The sequence below is a fragment of the Buteo buteo genome, chromosome 4, assembly GCF_964188355.1.
Source record: "Buteo buteo chromosome 4, bButBut1.hap1.1, whole genome shotgun sequence".
Taxonomy (NCBI): domain Eukaryota; kingdom Metazoa; phylum Chordata; class Aves; order Accipitriformes; family Accipitridae; genus Buteo; species Buteo buteo.
Window position 1 is genome coordinate 39,018,439 of NC_134174.1, and position 25,398 is coordinate 39,043,836.

At 36.7% G+C, this 25,398-nt stretch overlaps 1 protein-coding gene across 1 annotated transcript in view; it reads right to left on the bottom strand.

Annotated features, from left to right (window-relative positions):
- The window catches only part of NRG3 (neuregulin 3), a 424,200-nt gene that overhangs the window by 24,781 nt on the left and 374,021 nt on the right, over nt 1–25,398 (bottom strand). The window contains exons 5-6 of the mRNA XM_075025600.1: nt 5,449–5,551; nt 154–280 (exon numbers count right to left, since the gene is read on the bottom strand). Of these exons, the coding sequence (XP_074881701.1) occupies nt 154–280; nt 5,449–5,551 (230 nt within the window). The remainder of the gene's footprint in view (nt 1–153; nt 281–5,448; nt 5,552–25,398) is intronic.

The window sequence follows — 25,398 nt, forward strand, 5'->3', positions numbered from 1 at the left end:
TCCATTAATGGGCATGATAGAAAACATTTTATGAAAGAGGCGAGAATTCTTGTTCCCATTGCTCGGATGCTAATAGCAACATGGCGATGTGCTGCCGTCAGCAGCAGGAACTCAGCCAGGCTATTAAGTGTTGTAGCTGGCAGAATTACTTACATTTTGCAGCTGGACTCGGCTTTGTGCCATACACTCTGACTTTGCCATCATGCTGGAAGCATTTAGGCTGTAGGTTTTCCTATTCTGTGTTTCTTTCAGCTGTTCATGAATTTGCTTTGTTTGTTTCCTGCAGAGAGAAATAAAATTCATGTAAGAAAGAGCTAGTCTGATCTTCTACTATAGCCGTGATATTTTTATAGCCATGGTTTCCCTTTGTTCAAAACTTCACGGTATTAGATTAACCAGCTGAGCTAATTCACTAGTGTCTAATATTTCAATGCAGTGGTCATTTTCTGGTGAGGCTTAAGAAAGGAAAAAACCAGCTCTTCTCTTTAAAATATCTTCTGTTCTCAGATTACTATAATAGCACGCTAGTTGGTTTAGTGCAGAATTTTTTAAGATCATCTATTGCATATTTAACAATAGCTTGCAAGTAGGCCTGAATATTAAAAAAGCATTTTGCTCTGATTTGGAACAAAGATTTTGGCAAATACAGCAGGCATTAGCCCCTGTTAGTTATAAAAAGTGTTGAAGAATCAAAGATTTCTGCTAGCTGATTAGACTTGACCTACAACCCAGTGCCTTGTATAGACCAGCTTTTGCTTACATGCTTAAACCTGGAAAAAAAGCATCAGTACAGTATCTGAGGCTGTGTTTTTGACATATTATACTATAATCCACTATGGCAGGGCTAGGAATACCACTACATGAATCACTTGCAATATTCAGAAGATAACTACACTATTAATAAAGGCTTTCTGTTTCTGCCACGCTAGATTGACAAACAGAGTTTTAAAGTTCTGTACATGATTGAGGATATGAGGCAGCAAACTTTATTTTAAATATTTATCTTCTGCCAACAGGTATCTTAGCTGGGCAAAAACTGTTAGCAAAACATATTTCAGGTCTTTTATCAGTCTCCATTCTTTTGATAAGCTACATTGTCTGAGACCTATCAGTTTTAAATGATCATAAGAAATAACTCCACAATACTATTTTAATTCCTTCCTTCCTTTCTTCCTTCCTTCCTTCCTTCCTTTTTTCTCCCCAGCCGATGCATCTCCAACAGCAAACCTACAAAGGCCCTGGAAACCGCCCAGCAAGGTCAAGGACTTGCCAGCAGCAGCAGCACTTTGTTATGCCACCAGCAGCTTTTGGACAGCAATTGGTGAAGAGCCAAATTTCAGAAGGAAGTGATTTCAGAGAAATGCCAATAAGAAAGAAAGGAAATATAGTCTTTCCATACTGAAATTTGAAATTTTAGCAAAGAAGCTTCAGCAACAGTTTGAAAAATTTCTGCTGATTTTGCTGCTGAAAGCCTTGTGACATCATCAAGGTTGACAGCATCTTGACTCAGGCCAATGAATTTGGCACCAAATGAAATACAAAAGTAATTTTAACTTCTTTCAGTTCTAGTGCAGAAAAGTGTAAGAAACCAGAGGAAAATTACTTACTTAAGCAGTCAAGGGGGGAAACTGTGAGAAAGGATAGGTTCTCTCAGTATGAAAGAAAGCAGTAAGAAGTATCACAGTTCAGATATTCAACTTTAATCATATAGTTTTTAATATACTAAAATAAATAAATGGGATTTCCTCTGCCTTTGAGTCCCTTAGTTCTGATCCGGCACTGCACAATTTAAGCATTTGCTTAAATTCAACAAGCTGTAAGCACCTGCTTAGAACTAGGTATTTATTATAGCATGTTTCCTGAAAACAGGTCATAAACTGTAATAAATCTCGAACTCTATAAGTATCTCTTATGCTTTCTATTTCCATCCTATTTTGAAACAGCATGGCAAATGAAAAGGAATGAATTTACATTGTAAGCATGTTACAAATATGAGTGGCATGTTTTGAGTATAGCTGGGAGCTTATAATTAGTAAAATTTATGAATATGGGTGGGTGAGGAAATAATTTCTCAAGCACAAAAACATTAAACTTTCAAAATTCTTCCTTAGCTAAAATAACTTGTAAAGTTAATATCAGAACAACCTGAATAGATATATAATCTGAAGTATTATACTGTGAAATTAAATTATTTAGTTGATTCTGAAACATCTCTTTTAAAAACATTTTTTGATATCTTCTTTTTGAAATCAATGAAATAATTGAATAATGTCATTTGTAAAACGGCAGAATGAACTCTTCAGCTTCTCATTAATTTCCAGGGGAAATTCACAAAACCAGCTCTGGAGTTTGTATGAATAATTATTTTCTGACCAGGTAAATTAGATACACTAAGGAAATAAGCATATGTATCTGTATGTCCTACTGGAAAGCCAGCCACTTGCATGTTGGTCTCCATAATGGTTATGGAACATCCAGTCTTTTTTGATGACTGTTTTTGAGTGGAGACTTCATGTAAAGTCTAAACAATGACAGCAAAACATGATCACAACATCAGACTTTGGGAATCTCTCCTGTACATACAATGTTCCTGGAATTTAATCAGGAACATAACAAAACAAATTACAAATTTTTGGAACTCCAATTTGGATTTCTTTAGAAAACCTGGGTTTAGAGTTGTTTCCGCATCCATAAACTCATGTAAGTAAATTGGAATATTCAGCTTCACTGCTGCAATCTTTAACATTACAATTGAGATTCCCGAAGGTAATTTACTGAGATAAACAATCTAATAATTAATTTCCTTTTATGTTCACGCAACCTAACATTAATATTAGGTTTATGCATATTCATTTTGCCAAACTATAGAATGCAGTTATAAAACTAGAATCTATTAATAATTCAAAGTTACTCTCCATTTAATGTATTGATTTTATAATTTTTGTTTTTAAAACAAATGGGCCTTATATGTTCTACTTTAGAGATATTCGGCAATAAAGTGTTGTTACTTCAGCAAGAAATAAAGTCACTAGTCATTTATAAAAGTCTAAGCCATAAAGGGCAGCCCATTACTGTACTCTCCCTCTGTTGCTAGCACTTAACAGCTCTTTCTTGATTACCCTAAAAGGAATAATTGGAAGCGCATAGTGTTTAATTATAGTTCTAAACTTTCTCAGATTGAATTTATTTTAAAGAAGGACTTTTAATTTAATGGTGCATAGGGAAGTGCACATTCCGAGCAGCAGGTATTATACAATTGTCAGACTAAGAAAGTCAGGGTCAGTGTCTTCATGGAAACTTTTTTCTTTAAGGGTGCACCATTCAGAGTTTCTGTAGCTATTAGCAATATTTTAAATTTTTGATACATCAAATTAAACCCAAGGATTATCCCCCATGCAGGAGGAATGCTTTGATAACTCTTAAGCATGATCAAGGTACATCTGCCTGGTGAAGAAGCTCCTGAAAATCTGTGGACTAAAAGCTAACATATGATAAGGGTTGAGGCGCTTTAAATTTGTTTGGTTTTACACCCTTAAGACACTGGCCAGTGTCACAGTTACAATACTGTTTTATGTGGCCTCTATGCAACCCAGTTTAGACACTCTTATTTACTTTTTGGACAGTTTGCCAGATGGAGCCACAGCCAGGGAGTTAGGGATTGATTAGTACCTTACCATTACTGCATTTCATTTATTTGATAAGACCCCGTGACTCAACTGGAGATGCCCATTTTCTCATTACTCTTCAAACTGCAGTTCCTAGAATCTGGCATAAGCACACTTCAACTCTTCCCAGTAACCCTCAACTATCATATTTATAATGCAGATAAAAAGCCGAACCCAACACCCCCACCTCCTACTGAGATGATGAAGCACTATTGTCCTGTGAGTTCATCTTTGAAGCATTATTTCTACTCATTATTTTTAGACACAGCTCTCCCCACCACCTCATCAAAGTCATGGCATTTTGAAGGCTGTTCCAACCCAGCTCTCCACCACTCCCTACAACAGCGCAAAACCAAGAGAGGAACAGCTGAATAACAGAGGAACATTTTATTCACACTATGCTCTGTTGTTGACTGCATGTTCTTCCAACTGACAATCCCATTTTGCCTTTTCTGAATCTCTCTTCATCACCAAAAAACCTAAGCCTTTCCAGGAAGAACAGGAACACCTTATTCTCTTTTTCTTTCTTCTGCAGACCGAAAATGCATAATGACATTTCTAATGCAGTGGCAAAATGGCTGTGTCGGCTCACAATTTATACTACAACCAAAGAGTTTGCAGAGACAAACTGTCCTGCCACGGCATCCTCCCAGCTAGCATCACTGTCATACTCTAGGTCCAAAGAACAATTAAACAAAATCCCTCAAGACATTAGAACAGGTAGGAGTGTTTAGATGAAACATGAACCAACTCAAACCTTCACTCAAATCATGCACAAACTACCCCTGAAGTTTGAGGGGAAGAAAAAGGGGGGAAAAAAAGACCTGGTGACTTTTCCAACTTCTTTTTTTTCCTGATAGAAATGTCAATTTTATTTTCTTTTTAAATAAAAGGTAGTCCTCATCAGATTTCCTACCCATTAAAATAAATTCTAAAAAGGGGGATTCAGATAAGCATCCAAACTTTTAAATAGTGCAAACCTCCACATTTTTGATGCTCAGCCACCGTGACTAACTTCACGCAGGTACTATTTATATTGATATGTGTTCTCTCATTAGCTCCAGCTGGAACAGGAATGAGGGATGATAACCATACAGAACATATTTATAGATACAGTGGCACTGACAAGCATGTAATGTAATTGCTATGAGGTTTTTGCAACTCAAATTACACACATAACAATAAATATTATAAAATAATGTTCAGTTGGGAAGATAGAGTGGAAAGTGAGTATTTCACCTGAAAATAGTTTAGTACAGATGATTCCACCATACTTGCATAGTTCAATATGCTTGCACATTACAGATACTCATTATGCAACTACATCAGCAGTTTACAACTATTAGCTACAGGTTACAGATATCTGCAGAGAACTTGTCTCTTCCTGCATTTCTAACTCTACCTTTGTTCTCAGCATACAGAAACAAAAGGAACATTCCGGGATATGAAATGAAATGTAGAAAGGAGATGGTATGTTTTAAACTTATTTTCAGAAGAGGAAAGTGATTATCGCACTGATAGTAAAAGACACAAAATTATTATTGTCAAAAAAAGAACTGAAAAGGACACAATCCCTTCTTTCCTGATGTCAGAAAATTGAAACAAGAAGACATATTACTCCTGTTTACTTTTTTTTTTGGACTTAAATAGCGTAGTCATGGGGATCTGTTCTAGCCTGTCCAGAGATAACAACAGCTTCAAAAGGAGGGGAGAAGCTGAAGAATTGTAAAGCTGTAAAAAGGACAGAAGCTAAATAACAAACACGCTAGACGAAGGCTCTTACTTTGTTTTGAAGTAGAACGCTGCACAAAGCATGCCCACTACGACTATGCCAAAGACGATACAGGAAATAGACAGCACCTGGCGCTGGTACACTTCTTCGCTCTCTGTGAACAGCAAAATTGAGAATTATGAAAGCATCAGAAAACAATACTTGTGAAAAGTGGATTTCAGCACATCATGATTTCACTAATGATGGACAGATACAAGAGATTTGGAAGTCTGGGTTGGCCAATTCCTCAACAGAATGGATGCTTCTCTGAACCTCTCATCTAGGTAAGGTCCACAGAGTCGTGGCTTCCTAGGAAAGTTTTAGAATATGGTTCCAATACACACTGAGAGATGAATAATAATAAAACCCAGGATAGTTTAATATTTTCTCTGCCCTACATGCTATTTTTTCAGCTTTTTTAGAAAGCTTCTACTGTCAATAGGAGAAAGAGCCCTACAACCATGGAGTTTTTCTGGCTTAAGGGAAGACCCATCAGAGCTCTCACAAGGTCCCATAAGATTCAGAGTTCTTTTTTACCTACCCCCAAAATGTAAGGGTTTTTTTTTTGACTGAATGGTGATTACAGTGCCTTACTCCCATGTAATTCCCTGTACTTGAAGCTTATGTATAAGATACCACAGTAAAAAATTAATTCAATCAACTTGGATGGAACCCAGTGACTACTATGCTACAATGCACCAGATATTGCTTTCATGGGAGTCTATTTTTTAAAAAGAAGTTTCCTTAACAAATCTCATAATCTTCTAATTAATTTTAAAACAGGAACAGAATGAAAGAAAAAAAGAGAAAAAAGCTAAGAAAAGAAAAGACTCATTCATGACAGCAGACAGAAGCTGATAGGCAACTGGAGTTTCGCACACTGAATTCATCAACAGCTCCTTAAGTGTTATATTTTATTTTTATTATCTCAACTGCTTCTCCAGTCCAAAGTGCTAGCATGCTAACCAGATTGTTATTTTTTAAGATCAGTTTCTCCAAACATGCAACACGCAAACCAGTATTTTCATTCATATATTTTAGGTAGAAACACAACACATAAGATTATTAAAGCACAGGACAAGCACCATACACCAACAAACATACATTGCCTTTCTAGGTTGGAGATCTTCAGTGCAGACCACCCCCCCATTAATATGAATACCAGACACACATGTCAAGTAGGTGACAGTAACTCCATGTTCCAGGTTCGTAAGTCTCAGGTTCACAAGAATAAAATATTGTATGACAACATCAAGGTGAATTTAGGCAAATATTGAAAAAAATCTACACCTAGCTGGAAGTTCAGTCAAATACTATCTGGTGTTAAGAATGACTGAAGACTATGTGCAGTATCCTAATCAGTACTAATTATTAATTTCTCAAGAATGAATATCACAGTGCTGTTAGTAAACATTTGGAATCTTAAATACAGTTGCTTGCCTCTTGTAAAAGTCCTAGTCCTTTTTCATAAGCTATTTCAAATAAAAATACAAGTACCAAACCTTTATTTCTTAATGACTTCTTTACTTGCTCACTCAAAGAATACCACAGTGATTCAGAAGCCATTTCTTAGATGGAAAATGTCCTCAGCTCCTGTCAACTTTTCCCCCTCATTTAATTTTGAAATTCTGAAAGTTGTACTTCTAAAATATTGTCTTAAAAAGAAAAAGAAGCAAATATAGTAATTTACACTTTTTACATGTCTAAAATATATCTGGAAAGGTTGTAATTCAATAGGAAATCCTGATAACATTGCAGTAAAACTGATTCCAGTAGAGCTTTAGGCCTATTCCTCATGGGCATGTACAAAATTTGAATCTAGACAGCAAATCCTCATTAGCAATGAACTAAATGTTTGGGGTTTTAATTTCTTTTTTTTTTGTTTTGCCTGTTTATTTTTACTAGCCTGTGTAAACACAATTATCCACCTTCCATTTCCACTGCAGTACACAAAGGACTAATCTTAAAAATTTTGAATTATTATGTTGAGGTGGATCACACTGCAAATACTTGAATTGCTCAGTTCAGCAATTGTTAATCTATTCTGCCTGAATACCAATTTCAGCATCTACTGCCTAAGACCACAACTAAAACGTACATACTTATGAACTGTAATTTCACTCAAATAGTGCATATAAATATATATTAAAAAAATCTATGTATTAAAAGAAACTGATTTAAGTAATGTGTGCAAAGAGGCTTAATTTTGATTTACTGGCAACTTAAGTCCTCATTAAATACTTTCTTTTTTTTTTCTTTTGTTATTTTTTTGAGAAATTGTGAGTTTAATGCAGCTATGTTCTTTCGTGAGTCCTGAATAGCTATCCCTGTCTTGTTAAAGATGCTGTAGAATATGTCTTACCAAGATAAAAGCAAGTCAGAGACTAGACAATATTATCTTGCTCAAACAAATATGTGAAGATTTAAGTCTTTTGTGTAGTCAGATTAATCCCTGTCAAAAAGCTTTCAACACATGCTGATCAATGCTTTCTTTCCTTGTTGTTTGTTTTGTACAGTGCATATTTAAAGAACTAATTATTGATTAACTTTACTCCATTTCTTAGACACCTTTGTTCATTTTTTTTATATCTTTTAAATCTTTATTTGTGTATTGGACTCCACCATTTTTTGACTCCCAACATCTTAAAGTATAATCACTTAAGCATTTTTCCATTCTCTAATCTTCTATATTGGCTTTTTTAAAAACCCCACCCCCTTACCGACAGAAATATAATCTGTCTCCCTGCAAACTTTGAAGGTCTCCTCATGATTGCCTTGATTTAACCTCACTATTGCTCTAAGCATGTATAGCACAGCTGAGATCCTCTCTAGCCAAGGTGTACTGGACAGGGCCTTTAAATAAGGCAGAAGCCAAGTACTGCAAAGCACTTTTGCTCTCACAGAACAGAAAGCTGTAGAAATTCTATGTGTAGAAAAGAGAAGAACTGAAAATTCCTTCTTCTTAGTTGAAGATGTGCGTCAACTTGTGCATACACTACATACTGAAACAAACTTCCCAAGGTAATCTAAAGTGTGACTGAAATTATGATAAGTCTCTCTTTATTCACATATATTCATATATACCTTCTGAAGTAAATCACCCTGATTACATTCTATTGAAATAAATACTCTAGGGAGCAGATTCCTCATTTAATGAGCCGCCAAGAAAATATTTCAGCTTAAACCCAAAATATAAACTCCCATGGATATTCTTGGATAATCCAGTTGAGGAGTTAAGACTACAGAACATGAATTCCACCAAGCATTCATATTATACAAAATACATAACCTATACCAACAGTAATACAACCACAGACCACAGTGCTGAAAATTAAGAGTCAACTGTATAGATGCAGACTGTTTTGTTTAACAAAAATTATGGAAACAAAGATCTTTCAAGCACATAAAGACAAGACAAATTCACATGGGACATGAAGCCTGCTGAAAGGCTGGGTTCCCATAGACAAGTCCTCATTCACTGTGTGTGCTGTTACATATCTAGCCCATTTTTATTTATGCTATTGCTCCTTACTAATTTTCATTCCTGCTACAAAATTGTCTCTCTCCCTTCACCTCTGTCACATCATTCCAGTGAATGTAAACCTCTTGTGCCTTAAGTGCTCCTTTTTCTAAGCTGATCTCACACGTTTGCTACCATTATGAAACACAAAATGACTACTGGTGATCCATGGAAGCAAAGTTTCTTCCAGCACTCACATCACAGTCAAATTTCATCTGTCTGTTACTAAAAAAAAGTACATGCCATATTCCAGGTAGTAGGGTTTGGGGTTTTTTTATTCTCTTGCTCTTTAAAATTTACTCTTAAAGGCTGTCATCTGTCTGCTTTATGCATGTGGAAAGACTCACTGAAGCATACACGTAAGTCTTTAGAGGATTAAAAAGGGTATGGTAGACGTGTTTTTCTCATGATTGTTCCTTCTAAAGGATACGGTAGTTTTGTTGTGTAAATAAGCTGAAACTTGGCTCTTCTTTGTGACTTTATGATAAAAGGAAGAACACTGGTACAAGGTCCCTGAGAAACAGCCATGTATGTTTCCAACCATATTACTGAGAAAAAATAATTTAGTTAATTAAAGCAGATTATGTTAGGCTTTGTTAGCACCTGAATCCACAATATAATTACCAGCCATAATCACTGGATCCTCTAGTTCTATTGTGTATTTTCTGAATTCATTGAAATATATTTGAAAGGTATTTCAAATATGAAGAACAGCACTGTGCATGTGGCCTAAGCAAAACGATAACAAAACTAAAATAGTAGCTTTCCCATTGTGGTGCTTATTTCAATGGCTCTTGAATAAAACCTCAGTATGGTCACAAGCATCACAGAGAATAATTATTGAATATTCAAACTGAGCCAACTGAGAAATTATGACATTTACCATACAAATGCATTACTTAGGCTTTGCTCTATAAAGAAAAAAAATACCAATAAATGTGCAGATTAATTTTTCTGCTGAAGTTTTTAGTCCCAGCCCCAAAAGCACCACAAAGCCTAAAAGCATTCAGCATTCCCTTATCTTCCTCACTCCCCTCCCCTAAATGGACCCACTCTGCATTGCTGCAAGTAACAACATGCTGTGGAATAAATATGGAAAGCCCAATATCTTGCCATTAGTATGCATAACAAACAATTGCTTTCTATATGCTTTCTCCCATCGATAAATGCCATGAAATCTTTATGAAAAAAACTCTATGACTTATTTTTCACCAGAAAATTTAGAGATGTTCTTCTTCACCTTTTTCTCAATCCCTACCATTTATGAGTTAACAGAGGAAGCATGGCCTAATGGATAGAACATAAAACCAGCTTTTCCTCAATAAATTACAAGACAGCATGAAGACAGGCTTTCGTTTTGTCCCCATGCAAAAACTAAGCCATGCAGATGCAGCGGAGTGGGCACTGTCACCTCTGCTGTAACCTCACTGCCACACACTTTTTTCCTTTCCTTTCATTCCCTGCCTGTGCATCTTCTGACCCACCTCTTAGCACGCCATATTGTACTGGAATGTCCTGCAGAGCCAGAACCTTGCTACTGAACCTCAACAGTACCATTTGCCACTTACACTCTTATAGGTGTCCTGCATCCTTAAAGTCCCATATACAACAACAGAGGAGGACTACATGGAAACCCCATACATAATGGCAAGATTTCCAATACAATACAGATTCCTGTAAGTTAAAAGGCAAGAGCATAGTTAAAGCATACTTCTCAATATACTTAGATTTATGTGACAAGTACTGAACTATATATGGCATTCTAAATTTAATTCATGAAGAGAATAAAAAAAGCCTGCATGTTGCAGAAAATCTGTGATTGCCTCAGCACCAGACTTCCAACTCTCCCAAGAGTTTTCTCTGTTCTTTCACTTGCAAAAACCTACCGTACAGATTCACTGCCATATGCTGTAGCTTATGCTAGAGCAGAACGATTTAACAGCGGAAATGCTACAAGCCACAGTTCACAAATTTCTTCTCTGACGTGGGTAAGTCAAGACCCTTGTTCTTTCTGTAACCATGAGGGCAATATTGCCTCTTCCAGTTCAGTGATTAACATGATAAAATTTAATATAAACATATTAACCTCTAAAGGAATGAAGTCTATGCAAATACATGAAATAGATAAACCTGCCCCAGATAATTCTGTTCCAACATCTTTAAGACTGTATGCATTACTTCACATAAAATACCATGCTTCATTCTAATACTCAGCTATCTTTACTAGACACTGAGTTTTCTTCCTTCAACTTTTGTCTGTCCGGGTAGAATTTCCCTTTAAAAAGGGCTTCAAAACACTTTGGTTCACAAATTAGGAGTGGAAGTTTGTATCAGCTATCATTTGCAGAAAGGGCAGAGTCAAGGTTAATTGCACAGATTCACATTTCAAACTGGAATCAGAGCAAGCTGACTTTTACTGGCAAAAGTTCATCAAGCGTTTCATAGTTTTGATAGTGATTCTCTCTTGGGAAGAACCGTTCGATGATTCTGATTGTAACAAAGATTAACAAAATACATTTTCTACTTGTGGAATGTCCACAGCAGAAGGATCTTAATGAGAGCAAAGTGAAATAGATGTAGCCCATTATATATTATAATTGCATGATATCATACATTGTTTGACTATTGGTATTTAACACTAGTGAGATCATTTTCTGCGTACACAGAAGGCAGAAAAGGAAGGGATGAATGTTCAACCTGACCGACCTATTTTGAGTACTTGATTCTACAATATTAATGCTGCATTAGCACTGGTTTTGCATGGAATATTAAAAATGAAGCAATGAATTAAGTATAATGTTATAGACTCATCATGAAAAGGGATGCAAAGGTATGTGCTCTAACCCCGAGCTCTCAGGCACTATTTTAGGTTGGTGAGTGAAAGGTGATATCTCATTCAAAAAATTAATGAACCAAAATTTCCTGAAAAATTATTTCCACCAAGCTCATCCTTAAAAACCCCCACAAAATGAAATGAGCTAAACAGTGGAGAGTTATCCACAAAAAAGAAAAAAGAGAGGCTAACCTTACACAAGAATGTCTAGTGTTGTCTATAGTTGCAACAGGAGTGAAGGTGCCAATATTCTTAGTAAGTGCTACTTGTTATGAAGTGAAAATTCAATAAGTACTTTTAAACAGCAAGATCATATTTCTGAAGGTAAATTAATTTTAACTTTGGTTTCCTAAGAAACAATAATTTCCTTTTATCTTCAGGGAACTTGGGAATTTGTGTCATCTATAACCAGAACTCAAATCTAACAAACCTTCGAAGTCTTAGCTAACTACATTCAGTGCAACATATTTATTAAATCTTAGGCTTGAAATAGTTCCATAGGCAGCTAAGGGATGAGAGGTAGCTTTTTCCTTTTTAAGAAAAAGTCTGGTTAGGAGTTTTGGTGTATTGACAATTTACAAGTAACACAATCCAATTCTATTACAAACTTTATCTATTTTCATTCTGTCTCTAAGATGGATAAGGTCAGTCATCTACCCACAAAAGTCAGTACATAAGTCTCATCAGCCTCTGCGTGCACACTAATTTTCCTTTTTGAAAGATTCCGTTTTAGAATTTATTATAGCAATTCTAAGTTTCTCTAAGACCTTCTATTACTGCAGAAATACACCCAGTAAGCTAACCTGTACTACATTATTATGACATACTAATAAGAATAAAAATTACATATGAACCTTGTTTTTATCTTATTCATTTTTGATACAACCTGAATATAAATGTTCTAACTTGAGTTTGCTAAGTATAAGAGAAAAACAAACATGAAGGCCATTCTTCCTCCCTCCCACGACTTAACATCCAGTCTGGATATACGGGAAAAATAGTTACCTGGTTAATAGAAGTTGACAGCTAAAAATCTATGGCAATATTTTAGTCAACGAGCACGCTGAAAAACAACTTGTGATAAAAAGGGTAAAGTTGTCTAAAACTCTGATCTTCTGACAGTAATCTTCCTGCCTGTTGGCTGCCTGCGTTTTTGCTGATGTGTGAAAGGGATGAGCAGCTAAGGAGTAGCCCCCTAAGGAATAGCAGTCCTGAAGGAGAGAAACTTGATATCTGGTGGAGAGAAAAACAACCCACTAAAAGATCTGAAACATTTCATTTCTATTTCATATTAGGCCACTGTTGAGGGCATTACTGCTAAAAATGCATCAGGTCGCTGAAAAAATAGTATCATGGTAATAGGGTGTGAAATTCTGGGCAAACCAGCTACACCTGAACAAGATGAACTCTTGCCCTAATTTCACATGAAAACTTGCAGCTTCGAGATACAAAGCTGAAGACTCACCGAAGTTTTTCGTGGGTAGTAAGGACTGCACATGGCCCTATATGCTGTAGTATTCCTGCAACTGAGTTGCAATTGAGAAGAGAGAAGAACAGCTCTCAGCAGAAAAGAGAGGGAAGCAGCAGGCATTTTCAAAGAAACTGTCCCCCTTTCTCCCAAAAGACTGCGTCATGTCTGAAATGGAGGGGGATGGGACCCCACAGAGCACCTATTTTTTTGTCATCTCCTATTGTTCAGTGCAGAAGGGCACTGACCAACAATGATACTCCAGTCACCAAGTCAAACTCATCCAATTTAGTTATAACTCAATCAGCCATCAGCAATTAGTCCCATAAGCAGTATACCAGTGACTGGTTTCTGGACACTGAAAGCTCTGCCTTTCTTCATTACCTCAAATGAAAACGAAAAAGAGATTGAGAATAGCGAGAGGAAGTAGACACCAGTGAATAGGAACATCCAAATCTTAACAGCATGATGAGGCAGAACAGTTTGCCCCCTCATTCTTTGATGCTGAAAGAAACTTTAGAGCCTGATATCCCCTCTTTGTATGCTTTTTCTTGGTGTGTATTCATGTTGCACAAGAGAGAACCTCAGCATCAATGCTGTGTGAGTGCTTTTCCTGGCACGACAGGCGGGACCGAGAACCCACCAGGGAAGGGACGGCACTGGCAGCACAGCAGCAGCGACTGACGCAGCCAGCAGAAAATGAATAGCAACGGAGTGGTACCAAAGAAGCCTACTACAAAATTACATGAAGAAAACCCCAGTGGGACAGCTGGAACTTTTTAAACCTTTGCAGTACTCTGCAAGTCTAGGGGGTGCAAAACCTCTTCATAGTACCATATGCTTGCTAGTACCTCAGTACTGAACTAATAGCTAAACCCACTTGTGTTTTAGTTACTAAAACCTCTCAGGTAACAGCTAAAACTTCAAGATCTCCCATCAATCCTTACTCTTTATGTCACTTCTGCTTACTAAGAATCACAGGTCCAAGTCCCTCTAGCTTCTACTGCCATGTCCAGGAGATGCAAATTCAAGCCCTTAAATGAGGTCTTGCACCATCAGACCACTCTCAGTGACAGGATCATACTAAGTCAGTAGGCAAGGAGGGCATGCAAGGGGCTGGTAATTGAGTTTCACAGCCAAACACCAACCAAGCAGATAGCCTGCACAGTCCCAGCCACCTCTGTGTTGACAGCACTGTTGACCTTTCTCATACAATGGTTTTGAAACCATTTGAAATTTAGGTAAGAAAATCCGCATAACTGTAATACATTACAAAGTCTGAATGTTATCTGCTGGTCTTCCATTGAGCAAAGAAATTTGCAATGCTTTCTGCATTGTACAGAAAAAAACTTCTAGTCTTTCAAAGATACGCAAAAAGCTTCAGAGCATAAATTACAAAAGCTTAAAGATTGGAAAATATTACAAATGTACAGTGTTGTTGTTGTGTTGTGTTTGTTTTTTTGTTGTTTTTGTTTGTTTGTTTGTTTTTAATTAAATAACATTCTTTTCAAAAGGATTTAGGGTTTTTTTTCAGTGGTCATGTTTCCATGTATATTATTCCAGGCTATCAATTATTTGCCAGGTCCTAGAGAATTTCCATACCATACATTTCCCACAGACAGTATTATTCCCTTGCTCTCTCTCTGACAGAGTGTGTAAGCTTCACAAGTCTGTATGAGAGTCTTAATTGGGGGGGGGAAATAGTATACTATCCTGCTCCAGAATGATGACTCACCCCTTTTCCCTATCTTAATTTTTGGCTCCTTCTTGGCACATCTCTTCATCTTCCCTCTCTGATTTTGTTATCTTCCTTTCTTTTTCTTATTTTTTTATTGTAAATCTTATAACCAAACACAGTTATGCACTTTAAAAATGTCTTTGCTATCACCTTTTTTTCCCCCGCCATCAGCATGAAAAATCTTCCAAAGTGAAACTTCCATTCAGCATTCATTCTTCTTGTAATGTGACCTTCTATTTCTGCAAAGTCCATGCTCAACTGAGCTTTGCAGCTCTCCTGAGGCCCTGGCTCAGCCAGACTTTGTGCTGGTGAATGGAGGAGCAGAGGGAAGGGCATTTAGACACAAGCTTCCTGCATGACTTATTGTAGAGCGTGTCATGGTTTCTTAAGATACATACATATACATAGGGACTAATCCAAAGACCATTAAGTGCAACAGGCGTTGGATCAGATACATAATCACTGCACTTTAAATTGTTTTATATGTAACTCCATAAAGATAGTTTCCGAGAGGTTTATTACATAAAATATTATGGCTTTATAAAGAAATAGCATTCTCTAATTCTGCCTTAGTAACTCCTTAGCGGATGAGGGTTGTTATTCCTAAGATCCTAAGCACAGCTAACATCTAATGTAATAATGTCTTAATTTCCCAGCTGATACTTTATTTGATCTCACAGCTTGCACTTCTATTATCAACAAAGCCCCGTCACTGGAATTTCTCCCACAGGTGAGGCTTATATATTCTGTATCTTGCTCACTTGCTAGTATTGAACATTCCACTGAAATCTCAAGCTAACTTCAAAGCTGCCAAAGTATATTTGACAGTTATTGTTGATCGGTACATTGTCAGGAGCTCACAGTAAGTCAAGCAATATTATAATTAAGTGCCATCTCTGTTTTGACTGCTGCTGTTTTAAGCAAGGTGTTTTTATAGATTTTTTAACAAAAATGTGGTGTGAGCAGTGACAGAAGAACCATAGAAAATGATCGTTAATAACTTGAAATATTTTTTGCTTTTCATCTTCATACGCTGCAATGGAAATGTGGTGTTCTACCAGGGAAGGCTCTGGAGGGTGAGGGCACAGAGGATAAGGACAAGGGCTTATTCAGCTGCAGAAAAATGTGACAAAGGACACCGTGTTGCTACTGAGTACAGCAGTTTCTGAGTAAGACTCTGCAGGCACAGGACTACATGTATTGCCTTCTTTTTGTTCCAAGCCCCAACTCCTTGACCTGGCTTCTCCTCACAGGCCAGTGACCAGGGATGAATGTGATGACAAGGAGAGAGACTGCCAGAGGGAGTCGGAGAAGTGTCCTTCTTCACAGAGCATTGTGTCAATCTGTGCTCCCCTTGAAGCCATCCCTGCTCAAAGCTCCCAGATCCATGGAGGATTAAGGGACTGTATACTTATGTATACTTATGCACCCATTACTTGTCCTGCTGATCTTCCCTACCTACTCCATGACTGGAAATTGGAGACGGAGATCTGGCTTGGCATGCGCTGTCCCTCACCTCTACAGGTGCACCAGCATCCCCTTTACCTTGTCACAAAATATTCCTGTCAGTCAGGTCCCCATCACAGCCAGTGCATGTTCACTCACAATAATGACTACAACACTCAAGTCTAGGCTGGATAAATGATCAGAGAGAAAGCCAGACTGTGTTGGCAGAGAGAGAATAGTAAATATGGTGACTGTAAGCAGCTATACTCTTCCTTTAATCCTCCAGAGGCTTTTTGCCAACACGAGGGATAACGCATCCAGTTGTTCATCCTAAGCAATGGCAGATGCTTAAAGTCTACTAATGTGAGTAGCAGTGTTAAGACACAGTTAAGCCCTCAGCCCACAAAATGTCTAGCAGAGCGCTCCCTGCTCTCACTCACATTGAGGGATCTGCTTTGTGTATTTGGCAGTGGCTGCAGGTAGGCAGCAAGCTGCCAAACCCAAGTTGCTCAAGTGCCAACTTGTACATGTATGCAACTGCTGGGACTGCTGCAGTGCGAGCCTTATCACATTCCTTCACTTCAGGATTGAAGAAGGGGATTAAAATCTTTAGCAACTGACATACTGCATGACATCAATAATACATCCAATTGTGTTCCTAGTTAAAAGAAAGTTACAGTGTGTAATACTGAATACAGTTCTACTTATTCTTGTAACTCCTCCTCCTGGCCTCCCGACAGATACATATAAAAAGCAATATATAGTCCAATCTTTCTATATTAATACATTTAGGTGGGTTTTAAACACATGTGCAAATTGTAGCTTGAAGGCATGCAAACACATGCTTAAATGTAAGCATGTACATAAACACAAATACATTTTTTACTACTAATTTTTAAATTTCAAAAGCCCTTATATATGCTGATTTTTTTTTCAAGAGTGAAGCACACAAAGTGTCAGAAAAAAAATCCTTAAACTTGCTACTTCTAAAAGATGCATGGTTATACAAAACCCTACAGAGCAACAACTTCTTATATAGAAGAATAAGAAATTAAACTCAGCAATATCAAAAGTATTTTCAGAATGACACATGCAATGAGTTTAAAGTGACTTAAAAAAAGCCAGATAGAATAAATATTAAGTTATCTCTGACCCTGAGGAGGTTATTGAGAAGACAGAGCCAGCGGCACATGGCAGGAGGGCAAGACAAAACAGACAGTATATGAAACAAGAGAGTTTCCCACTGGATATGAGGAAAAACTTCTTCCCATGAGGACAGCTGGGTGGTGGACCAGGCTGCCCAGGGATTCCATGCAGTGTCCATCCACGGAGGTTTTTGGCACCCTGGCAGTTGACTAGGGCGCTCCTGAGGTCCCTCCAAACCTGAATTATTTGATGACTGCATGGAAGGGAGCGGCTTTACACAGTCACTGTGCGGCAAGCTGAAGGACATATTACACCAATGTCAAACGTTTTCAAGTGAAGCCGAACTGGTGGTACCACTAATAAACACTTCTACACAGAGTGCCTGGGTGGGTGTTACAAGCCAGGAGCTGTCATACATGATCGCGATGCTGGCAGCACAGGGCAGCTTTTGATGTGCTTTATAGCATCTCTGGTCGTGATTTTTATCTTAAAATTGCAAATGGAAATACTATGCCAGAAGTAAGCACTACCTCTGGTTCATCACAACATTTTAGCATAAAGCTCACTTTGCCAAGCAGTCACGGAAAAGTGTTTTCTGACTCATGCTTTATATGGCAGCCCTTTCTGTACCCCTCAGCTTCATGTCTTTTAAAAAATTCACATTATTTTCTGTGGCAGTCATGATGGACAGCTTGTGACTATAGGGCTGAATGGTGCTGAGCCTTGAACAAACACTGCTGAAACATCACAGCTCTGAGTATGGCTTAATGAAAAGAATAAGCAGACTTGGAGAGGCTGAACAGAATAACCCAAACAAAGGCAGCTGAATAGCATGCAATAACTTCGCCTATTTGGGCCTGCTTGTGACCTGGTTTGCTTTTCTGCTTGGGCGAGACATATTTTGAAGAGCTTGGAAAGCGCTGAGTGACTGAGGGCGGGCTGGCGGGGAGGCAGGAGGGAACAGCTGCTGCATTGCCATGGCATGAAAGCAAAAGGTGAAAGAACAGACTGCAGAAGACAGTGCCGTTTACGATCCCAACACTGTAGAAGAGGTGTGAGAGTTCATGGAGATGCCTTTATGATTGCAACTGAAATTCCACACACAAAGGCTTCCTTGCTGGCTGACCTGCTGCCTGTGGCTCTAAGTCATTTTTTTCTCCCCTGCATCTGAAGTTACTCATGTTTTAAAATTATATGCCTTCATATTTCCTAGCAGCTTTAAATAGTTATGATTAATTCCCTTGTCATTAATTCAGGAAAAATCCAGTTTGCAATATTATCAAGAAGGCAGCTAGGTAAAATCTTAATCTGCACTTCTTAACTGTCTTTGAATTTTTACTTTGCTGTCAGGTGTTGCTAAAGTGAAGGAAAATGCATTGCCTTTTGACCTTGCTCTTCATACATCCTCTTTGATAACTCCTATCTGTTTTGCTCCTCTGAGCAGTTCTAGAGAGGACATTGCTTCAGATGACCCTTCTTTACTCATCATCTTAATGGCATACATCTTATACCTACTCTAAGAAACATTCAGAAAACATATGATTCATCAAGTTGCCAACATATTGCCATCATCAATTTCAATTTTCACAATATTGTTAGAGAATGCAGAGGTGCTATGCAAAAATGGAAGTAACTAAGAGAAATGAATTAAATAAATTGTCGTTAAAAAGGTAAGGACTTGGAGCTTCCTCAGTTGCTAGCAATAAAAGAGACATCAAATCCCAGTTTAGATGTCTTTTCCTCTAAAACAGTTTTGTTTATATATGTTATATATATAACAAACATATAAACATATAAGCTTATACTATGTTAATAGCTGGGAACTAGACTCAAGAACCTGCCAGACCGACGTTCCTCAACTCCCAACTCTTCTCACTTGCAGCTTTTAATAAACCTCTCTGGGTATTTCAACCTTGTCTAGACTCAATTTTGAGTTGGAAACATTTAAGCAGTGGTTTGGATGGATTAATCTGGGAAATCCACCTGCCAGGACTCTTCAGAGTGGAGCAAGAATCAGTCGGAATAGTGGGACTGATTCTGGTCTATTTGCAACATGCAAGAAAATTTCACTGAAAACTTAAGAGTCATACTGGTGTAAATCCAGAACGTGCATGACCAGCCACTACTGTACATTGGCTTGAACAAGACCTGTCATTCAGATGTGAGCCTTCCTCTTATATTTTGTCTCAAAAGCTTCTTATTGAACCAAAAAATCCATTTCCAGGTATTCTTAACTGGCACGTGGAACATCAAACATTCCAATAATGCAGAATCAGACCTTAGAAAATACAGATAAGAGAATCAACTACCAGCTATGTGTTCCAATTAAGCAAAGCCTTCATTGATCTTGCCTCTATTAGGGAATGCCAGATTTCAGCTCATTAAGAATATTTTCACAGAAGCAACTGCAATATTTGAAGAAAGCAGGTATTTTCCCAGACAAAGGCTTGAGAATCCTCTGACAAGACACTTTGAAAGGATTTAGAAATGTTGGCCAGGGTGCTCCCCGAATATTTTGCATATTTATGCTCACCTATTTCCTGCTCCTTGTTTTACTGTTAGCCATCTCATAATGAAATTACATACGAAGTAATTTCTTCACTAAAAGTTTTTTTGTTTGGTTTGTTTTTCCTCTTTAACATTTTGACAAAACCAGTATTATATTCTAGGTATTCTAAAATCAGCCTAAATTTCCATAATGTTATGAGTCAAACTATGTCCTGCAGAGTACCATAACACAGTGATGATTTCTGACCTATGTTACTCGAATTTATAGAGAGAATCATAACTGACATCTCCATCAAATGCTGTGGATGCCTTCAAATTCATTGAGTCATTGAGGTCGTTTATGAGATGTTGAACTTCAGTAAGTGACTGTGTCAAAGTGTGTGTTTTTGCTTCAGTGAATTCACAAGCATAAGCCAGTCAATGGGAAATAATTTAAGGGTAACTCTTGTACTTGCAATACATTGCAAGCTTACTATCATAGCTTACTATCAGGTTTATCAGATATTTTTTTTTTATAATGACTAGTAACTTTTAGTCTATGAACAATGTAGAAATAATGCAGTCGTTGACGCTTAATGACTTTAATCATCATTGACAAAATTCAGTCTGCGCAATCATTTTCAGTTATATCCAGTTCAAGTACAAAATACTCTGGAAGCCAAACTTTCCTTCTGGTAGGCCCCTAAATTAAAACACATAAATACAAATCACCTTATACATTAGCCAGGACTCTTCATGTAAGTTTATGGGAAAGAAAAAAAAAAAAAAAGGTGTGTTTTCAGTAAATCAAGATCTTCTACTATAAAGTTTAATGAAAAAGCTGTTTTTCTGCCAAAGTAATTTTGGAAGTGAACCCCTTTCAAACCCTGGAAAATGTAAAAAATGTATTTCAAATAATCAAAATATTATTTCTATTTTTATAAATAAACCTATTATGTAAGAGCTGTTTACAAATTATTTTACATTTGTAAAAATAATTTAAAAATTCTGTCAAATACATCACTGCAAGTACTGATGAAATAGTATACTAAATCAGTAGGAAACTTCCCACCTACTTGAAATAGGTTTTCTTAGTTGCTCATTGCATATTGTTAGTATCATAATTGCTTCAACTTGTTAAAAATACCTATGTTAACCAAGACCTATTTATGGTAACCAAGGCCAAATTATTGAAAAAACCAACAGCAATTATTTTTAGTAGTATAATTATATGAAACTGTCATCTTTCCTTCAAAAAAAGTCTGCAAACAGGATAGAGTGAAGCTATTCGCCGATTCTCCTCACTGAAGTTCTCACAGAAAAAACAATGTTTTAAATGGTGGAAAAAGATGTGAGTTTTTTTCAGAAGAGTCTTTAAGTTTTATTCTTCAGATAAAAACTAAATAAACTGTAATGAAGGCTGTCATCACGTCACTCTAGTCAGAGAACAACCACAAGCCAGAAGTAGAAAAGGAACATTGCAGATGCCTTTGAAAGAATTTCTCTGCAAAATACATTTCCATCCAATACCACAAAGATATGTGAAACACTCTTCAGATGTAAGGTCAAAATTTACCCTGGATCAGAGCCCATCCTTCCACTTTTTCTAGCTTAGCGTTGGCTCACTATCAGGAAGCTGTTCCAGAATGTCTGGGAAAGGAAATAAAACAGCAAAATCACCCTCCCAAATGAGCTGAAAATCAGGATGTTTTGAAAGTCTCTAAGTTCTGCTGAATCCTACTGCTACCTGAACTATCTTGTTTAAGTTCCTGTGGTCAATGTGTTGCAATTATGTACACATGCTAGAATTTTCCCCAAAGCTTCCTCAACAGTTAAAGAAAATTCAAATCTTGCTAATTAATCTTTAATATGAAATGGGTTAAAATTGACAGAACAAATTTGTGGCTGGGTAGGTACGAGTGATATAAAGCCCTCTCCTATGAATAATGGAGCAGAAACATCCGAGATAAAGAAAAGAAGATCTCAGGGTTTAAATTCCTGTCTAGAAGCATTTGGTTTTGCCTTTTTTTTTTCTTTTCTTTCTTTCTTTTTTTTTTTTTAAATTGTACTTCCAGAGCCTAAGAACAAAATTTTTCAAATAACCAATTAAAAGATGCATGTAAGCATTCCTCTAATTTAGGGAATTAGCTAGTGTGGGGATGAAATGATCAAAGACAAGGAGGAAGGGTTTGAGGAAAATGAGGAAACTTGATTTCTCAGAGCTTCCCACACACATATTGGTCACTTCTCATGATTCTGATACGCAACAGACTTTTCTGCTTGCATATTTGTAAATTTAGTAATTGTGTTGCTATCAATGAAGAGAGGCTGAATAACATGCATATGACATATATGATACGGACATACATTAGCTTGCCTTTAAGAAAGGTTGGAGCTACAGAATACTGAGCTAAACACTGGGGTTTCTCTAATAGGCATTACTATGTTTTTATATATAATTTTATATACAGACACACATACACACACAGAGGCCTCTCCATCTGTCAGTCTTTCTCAAGTGCTCTTGTTCCTCTGCACTAAATCTCCTCTGGCAACATGACTCCATGACTAATAATTTGACCAAGTTTAGGTGACTGAAGCAAGTACCAATGACGAAAGCTTGCCCCTGGTACCACCATTTCCTGAGAAAAGTCAATAGTCCAAAAAGCCATTGATTTTCTTCAGTGGAACAGAGTATTTCACTTCGAGTCGTCTTTTGCATGTTCAGTGAACTCATAAAATATTTTCCTCTAGAGGTAGCTTTTCATTCCTTTAGTTCAGTGAAGACAGACTGAAGAACTATAATAATTTAAAAATCATAATGTTAGTCGAAGTGTGGGTTGGCTTTTCTTTCCTGGTCTTCCTAACATGAAAATCATATAAGTTTCTGTGAAACTAATCACACATGTAAATCACATACGTTTCTGTAAAACAAAGAAAATGTATCACATTTCCATGGCAGACAAGGTTTCCAGTGTTTCACATACTTCTGGCATAGTACTACTGTTCGATACCTAGCTTTTAAACTCTGTGGAATATACGAATAGACTGTATTTAAGGTGAAAACCTGTAGCAATGCCTTACAAGTTGTCACCTGACAAACTAAAAAGAAGCACAAGATATTCCTTGTAGGCTCATATTTAATATGCCAGAATTACACCATTATATTGCTTATAGTATGAGGAACTCGAACAGCAGTGAGATCAACAGTGAATTTATGTAACATTTTCTTAAAAACAGTATGTTGGAAGACAAATCTGCCTAAACAAAAATCCTTTAACATCTTAAAATAAAAGCAGACATTTCTCACTTTACCACCCTATACCAAGGAATAATAAAGAAAAAAATCATTTACTGTTTGTCTAAATTTTTACTTCTTCCCATCTGCCATGCTTCCTGCCATTCTAGCGCTACCTGGAAAGCCTCCTGGCTTTAGCAGAAACAAAATAAAGGACCATGCCAGAAATCTCTCTCCATCAAAACCAGCTCTTTCTTTTTCTAAATAAACTTCAAACCACGGACTTTCTAACTAGATCATGCACATATGTATTTTAAAGGCATGCATTGGTACAACATGGTACCCTAACGTATCTTACTCTTTGGTTAACATTACGCTTGTTTCTCTCCTAAATTATAAAAAAAAAAAGCATCAATAAAGTTGTTTTGTAGGTACCCAGGAGGATATAATCTGACTTTTTAATGTCTTCTAAGTCCCCTTATACTACAATATCCTATCTACCTAGTTTACAAATCAAAAGACACCTAGCTTAATATTGACTACTGCTCTCCAAGTAGCAATGCAACTCTCTCAGGAATAATGCAATGTTTTATAGTGAAGTACTTTACAAATTTACTTCAGCCTTTCTGTACAAGATCTTTGCCTACTTTTTAAATTACCAAAAATCAGACCACACTACTCATAACCTTATCTCCTTTTTATTTGTACAGAAAAATAGGAAGCTAATACCTTATAACAGTTCAATTAATTAAAATGAATTAATTATATAGATTTTTTTTTTTCTATTCCTAGCAGAACAACAAGAATTCTACCTATTAGACCACAAAGATGCTGCTTTTAAGGGAACATTAAAAAAATCTCATCATTGAATCCATGTATATTTCTCTTTAATCCAAACCTCTAATTTCTGTGTAATAATCTATTGTCTTTAATTACCCCCCCCAAAAAACAACTGTAATAACTAATGCAAGAAGTCAGTTCTGAAGCTTCCAGAAATCATTATCTATTTAGTTTCCTATTTAAGAATTCAACTAAATATTTTTGCTTGATTTGCAACAAAGCTGGATCGTTTTGATAGAAAAGGAGTCTTAGGACACAAGAATGTTGCAAGAGCTGTGAATTCAACATGGCCCAGAAACTTTTTTTTGAGTTTAGGATTTGCTTTATTTACTATAATCGATAACTTTTATTTACTATATATTTTTATTCAGTATCAAAATTTTGGCCCTAAAGCAACCAGTTTATATTATGATTCCAGTGCAAAACTCTGGTGGCTGATGAACTCTGTAATGTCCTAAGATCTCTTTAAAGACAAGAAACAGTACAATGTGCTCCTCCTTAATAGGCACAAACTACTATCTTCATACCATAAAACTAGAGATTATAGAGACATTCAGCAATGCAACCAAATGCAATCAAAAATTTTTTTTTTCTAAAACCAGCATGAAATACAAGGCTTTTTATATAGTCAAAAATATTCAGATATGAAATGAGGCAAAAGCCTTGTTATGTTAACCAAATAGCCTAGTGTCAGCAACAGCTCTGCTATTTAGTAGCTCATAGAAGCTGCAATGAAGGAAAAGGAAAAAATACATCTGAATAAATACAATCCTAATAAATTTTACCTCCTCAGCCAAATTGTACCCCGTTAAACTTTCTCTACTGAAACATTTCAAGTCTATGGGAAATTATAAATAGCACCATTAAATATTTTTATATACATATATATAAAAATAACGCCTAAGCACTGCTCTCTGGACCACTGAATACTCTTACACGTCCCCCAAAAAAATTCCTCTCCACAGAAAAACACAGCATCGAAGGAAACATTTCAGAAATTTGTGGCCATGTGACATGAGAGATATTATGAAGAAAATGATTTTTTAGCTTACGTTGTACCAAGTTTTATCAGGTAATAAAATATAGAGCTATTCAAGTGACCTGCCAAGGGAGAAGAACTTTAGACAAATGCTACACTAGGGACATTAGGTTTTGTTGCTGTTTCTCTGACGTTAACACATTGATTACAACTTTTTTTCACTAATGAGCAGTAATTACCACTAATGAGCAAGTGAAGCTATTTGGG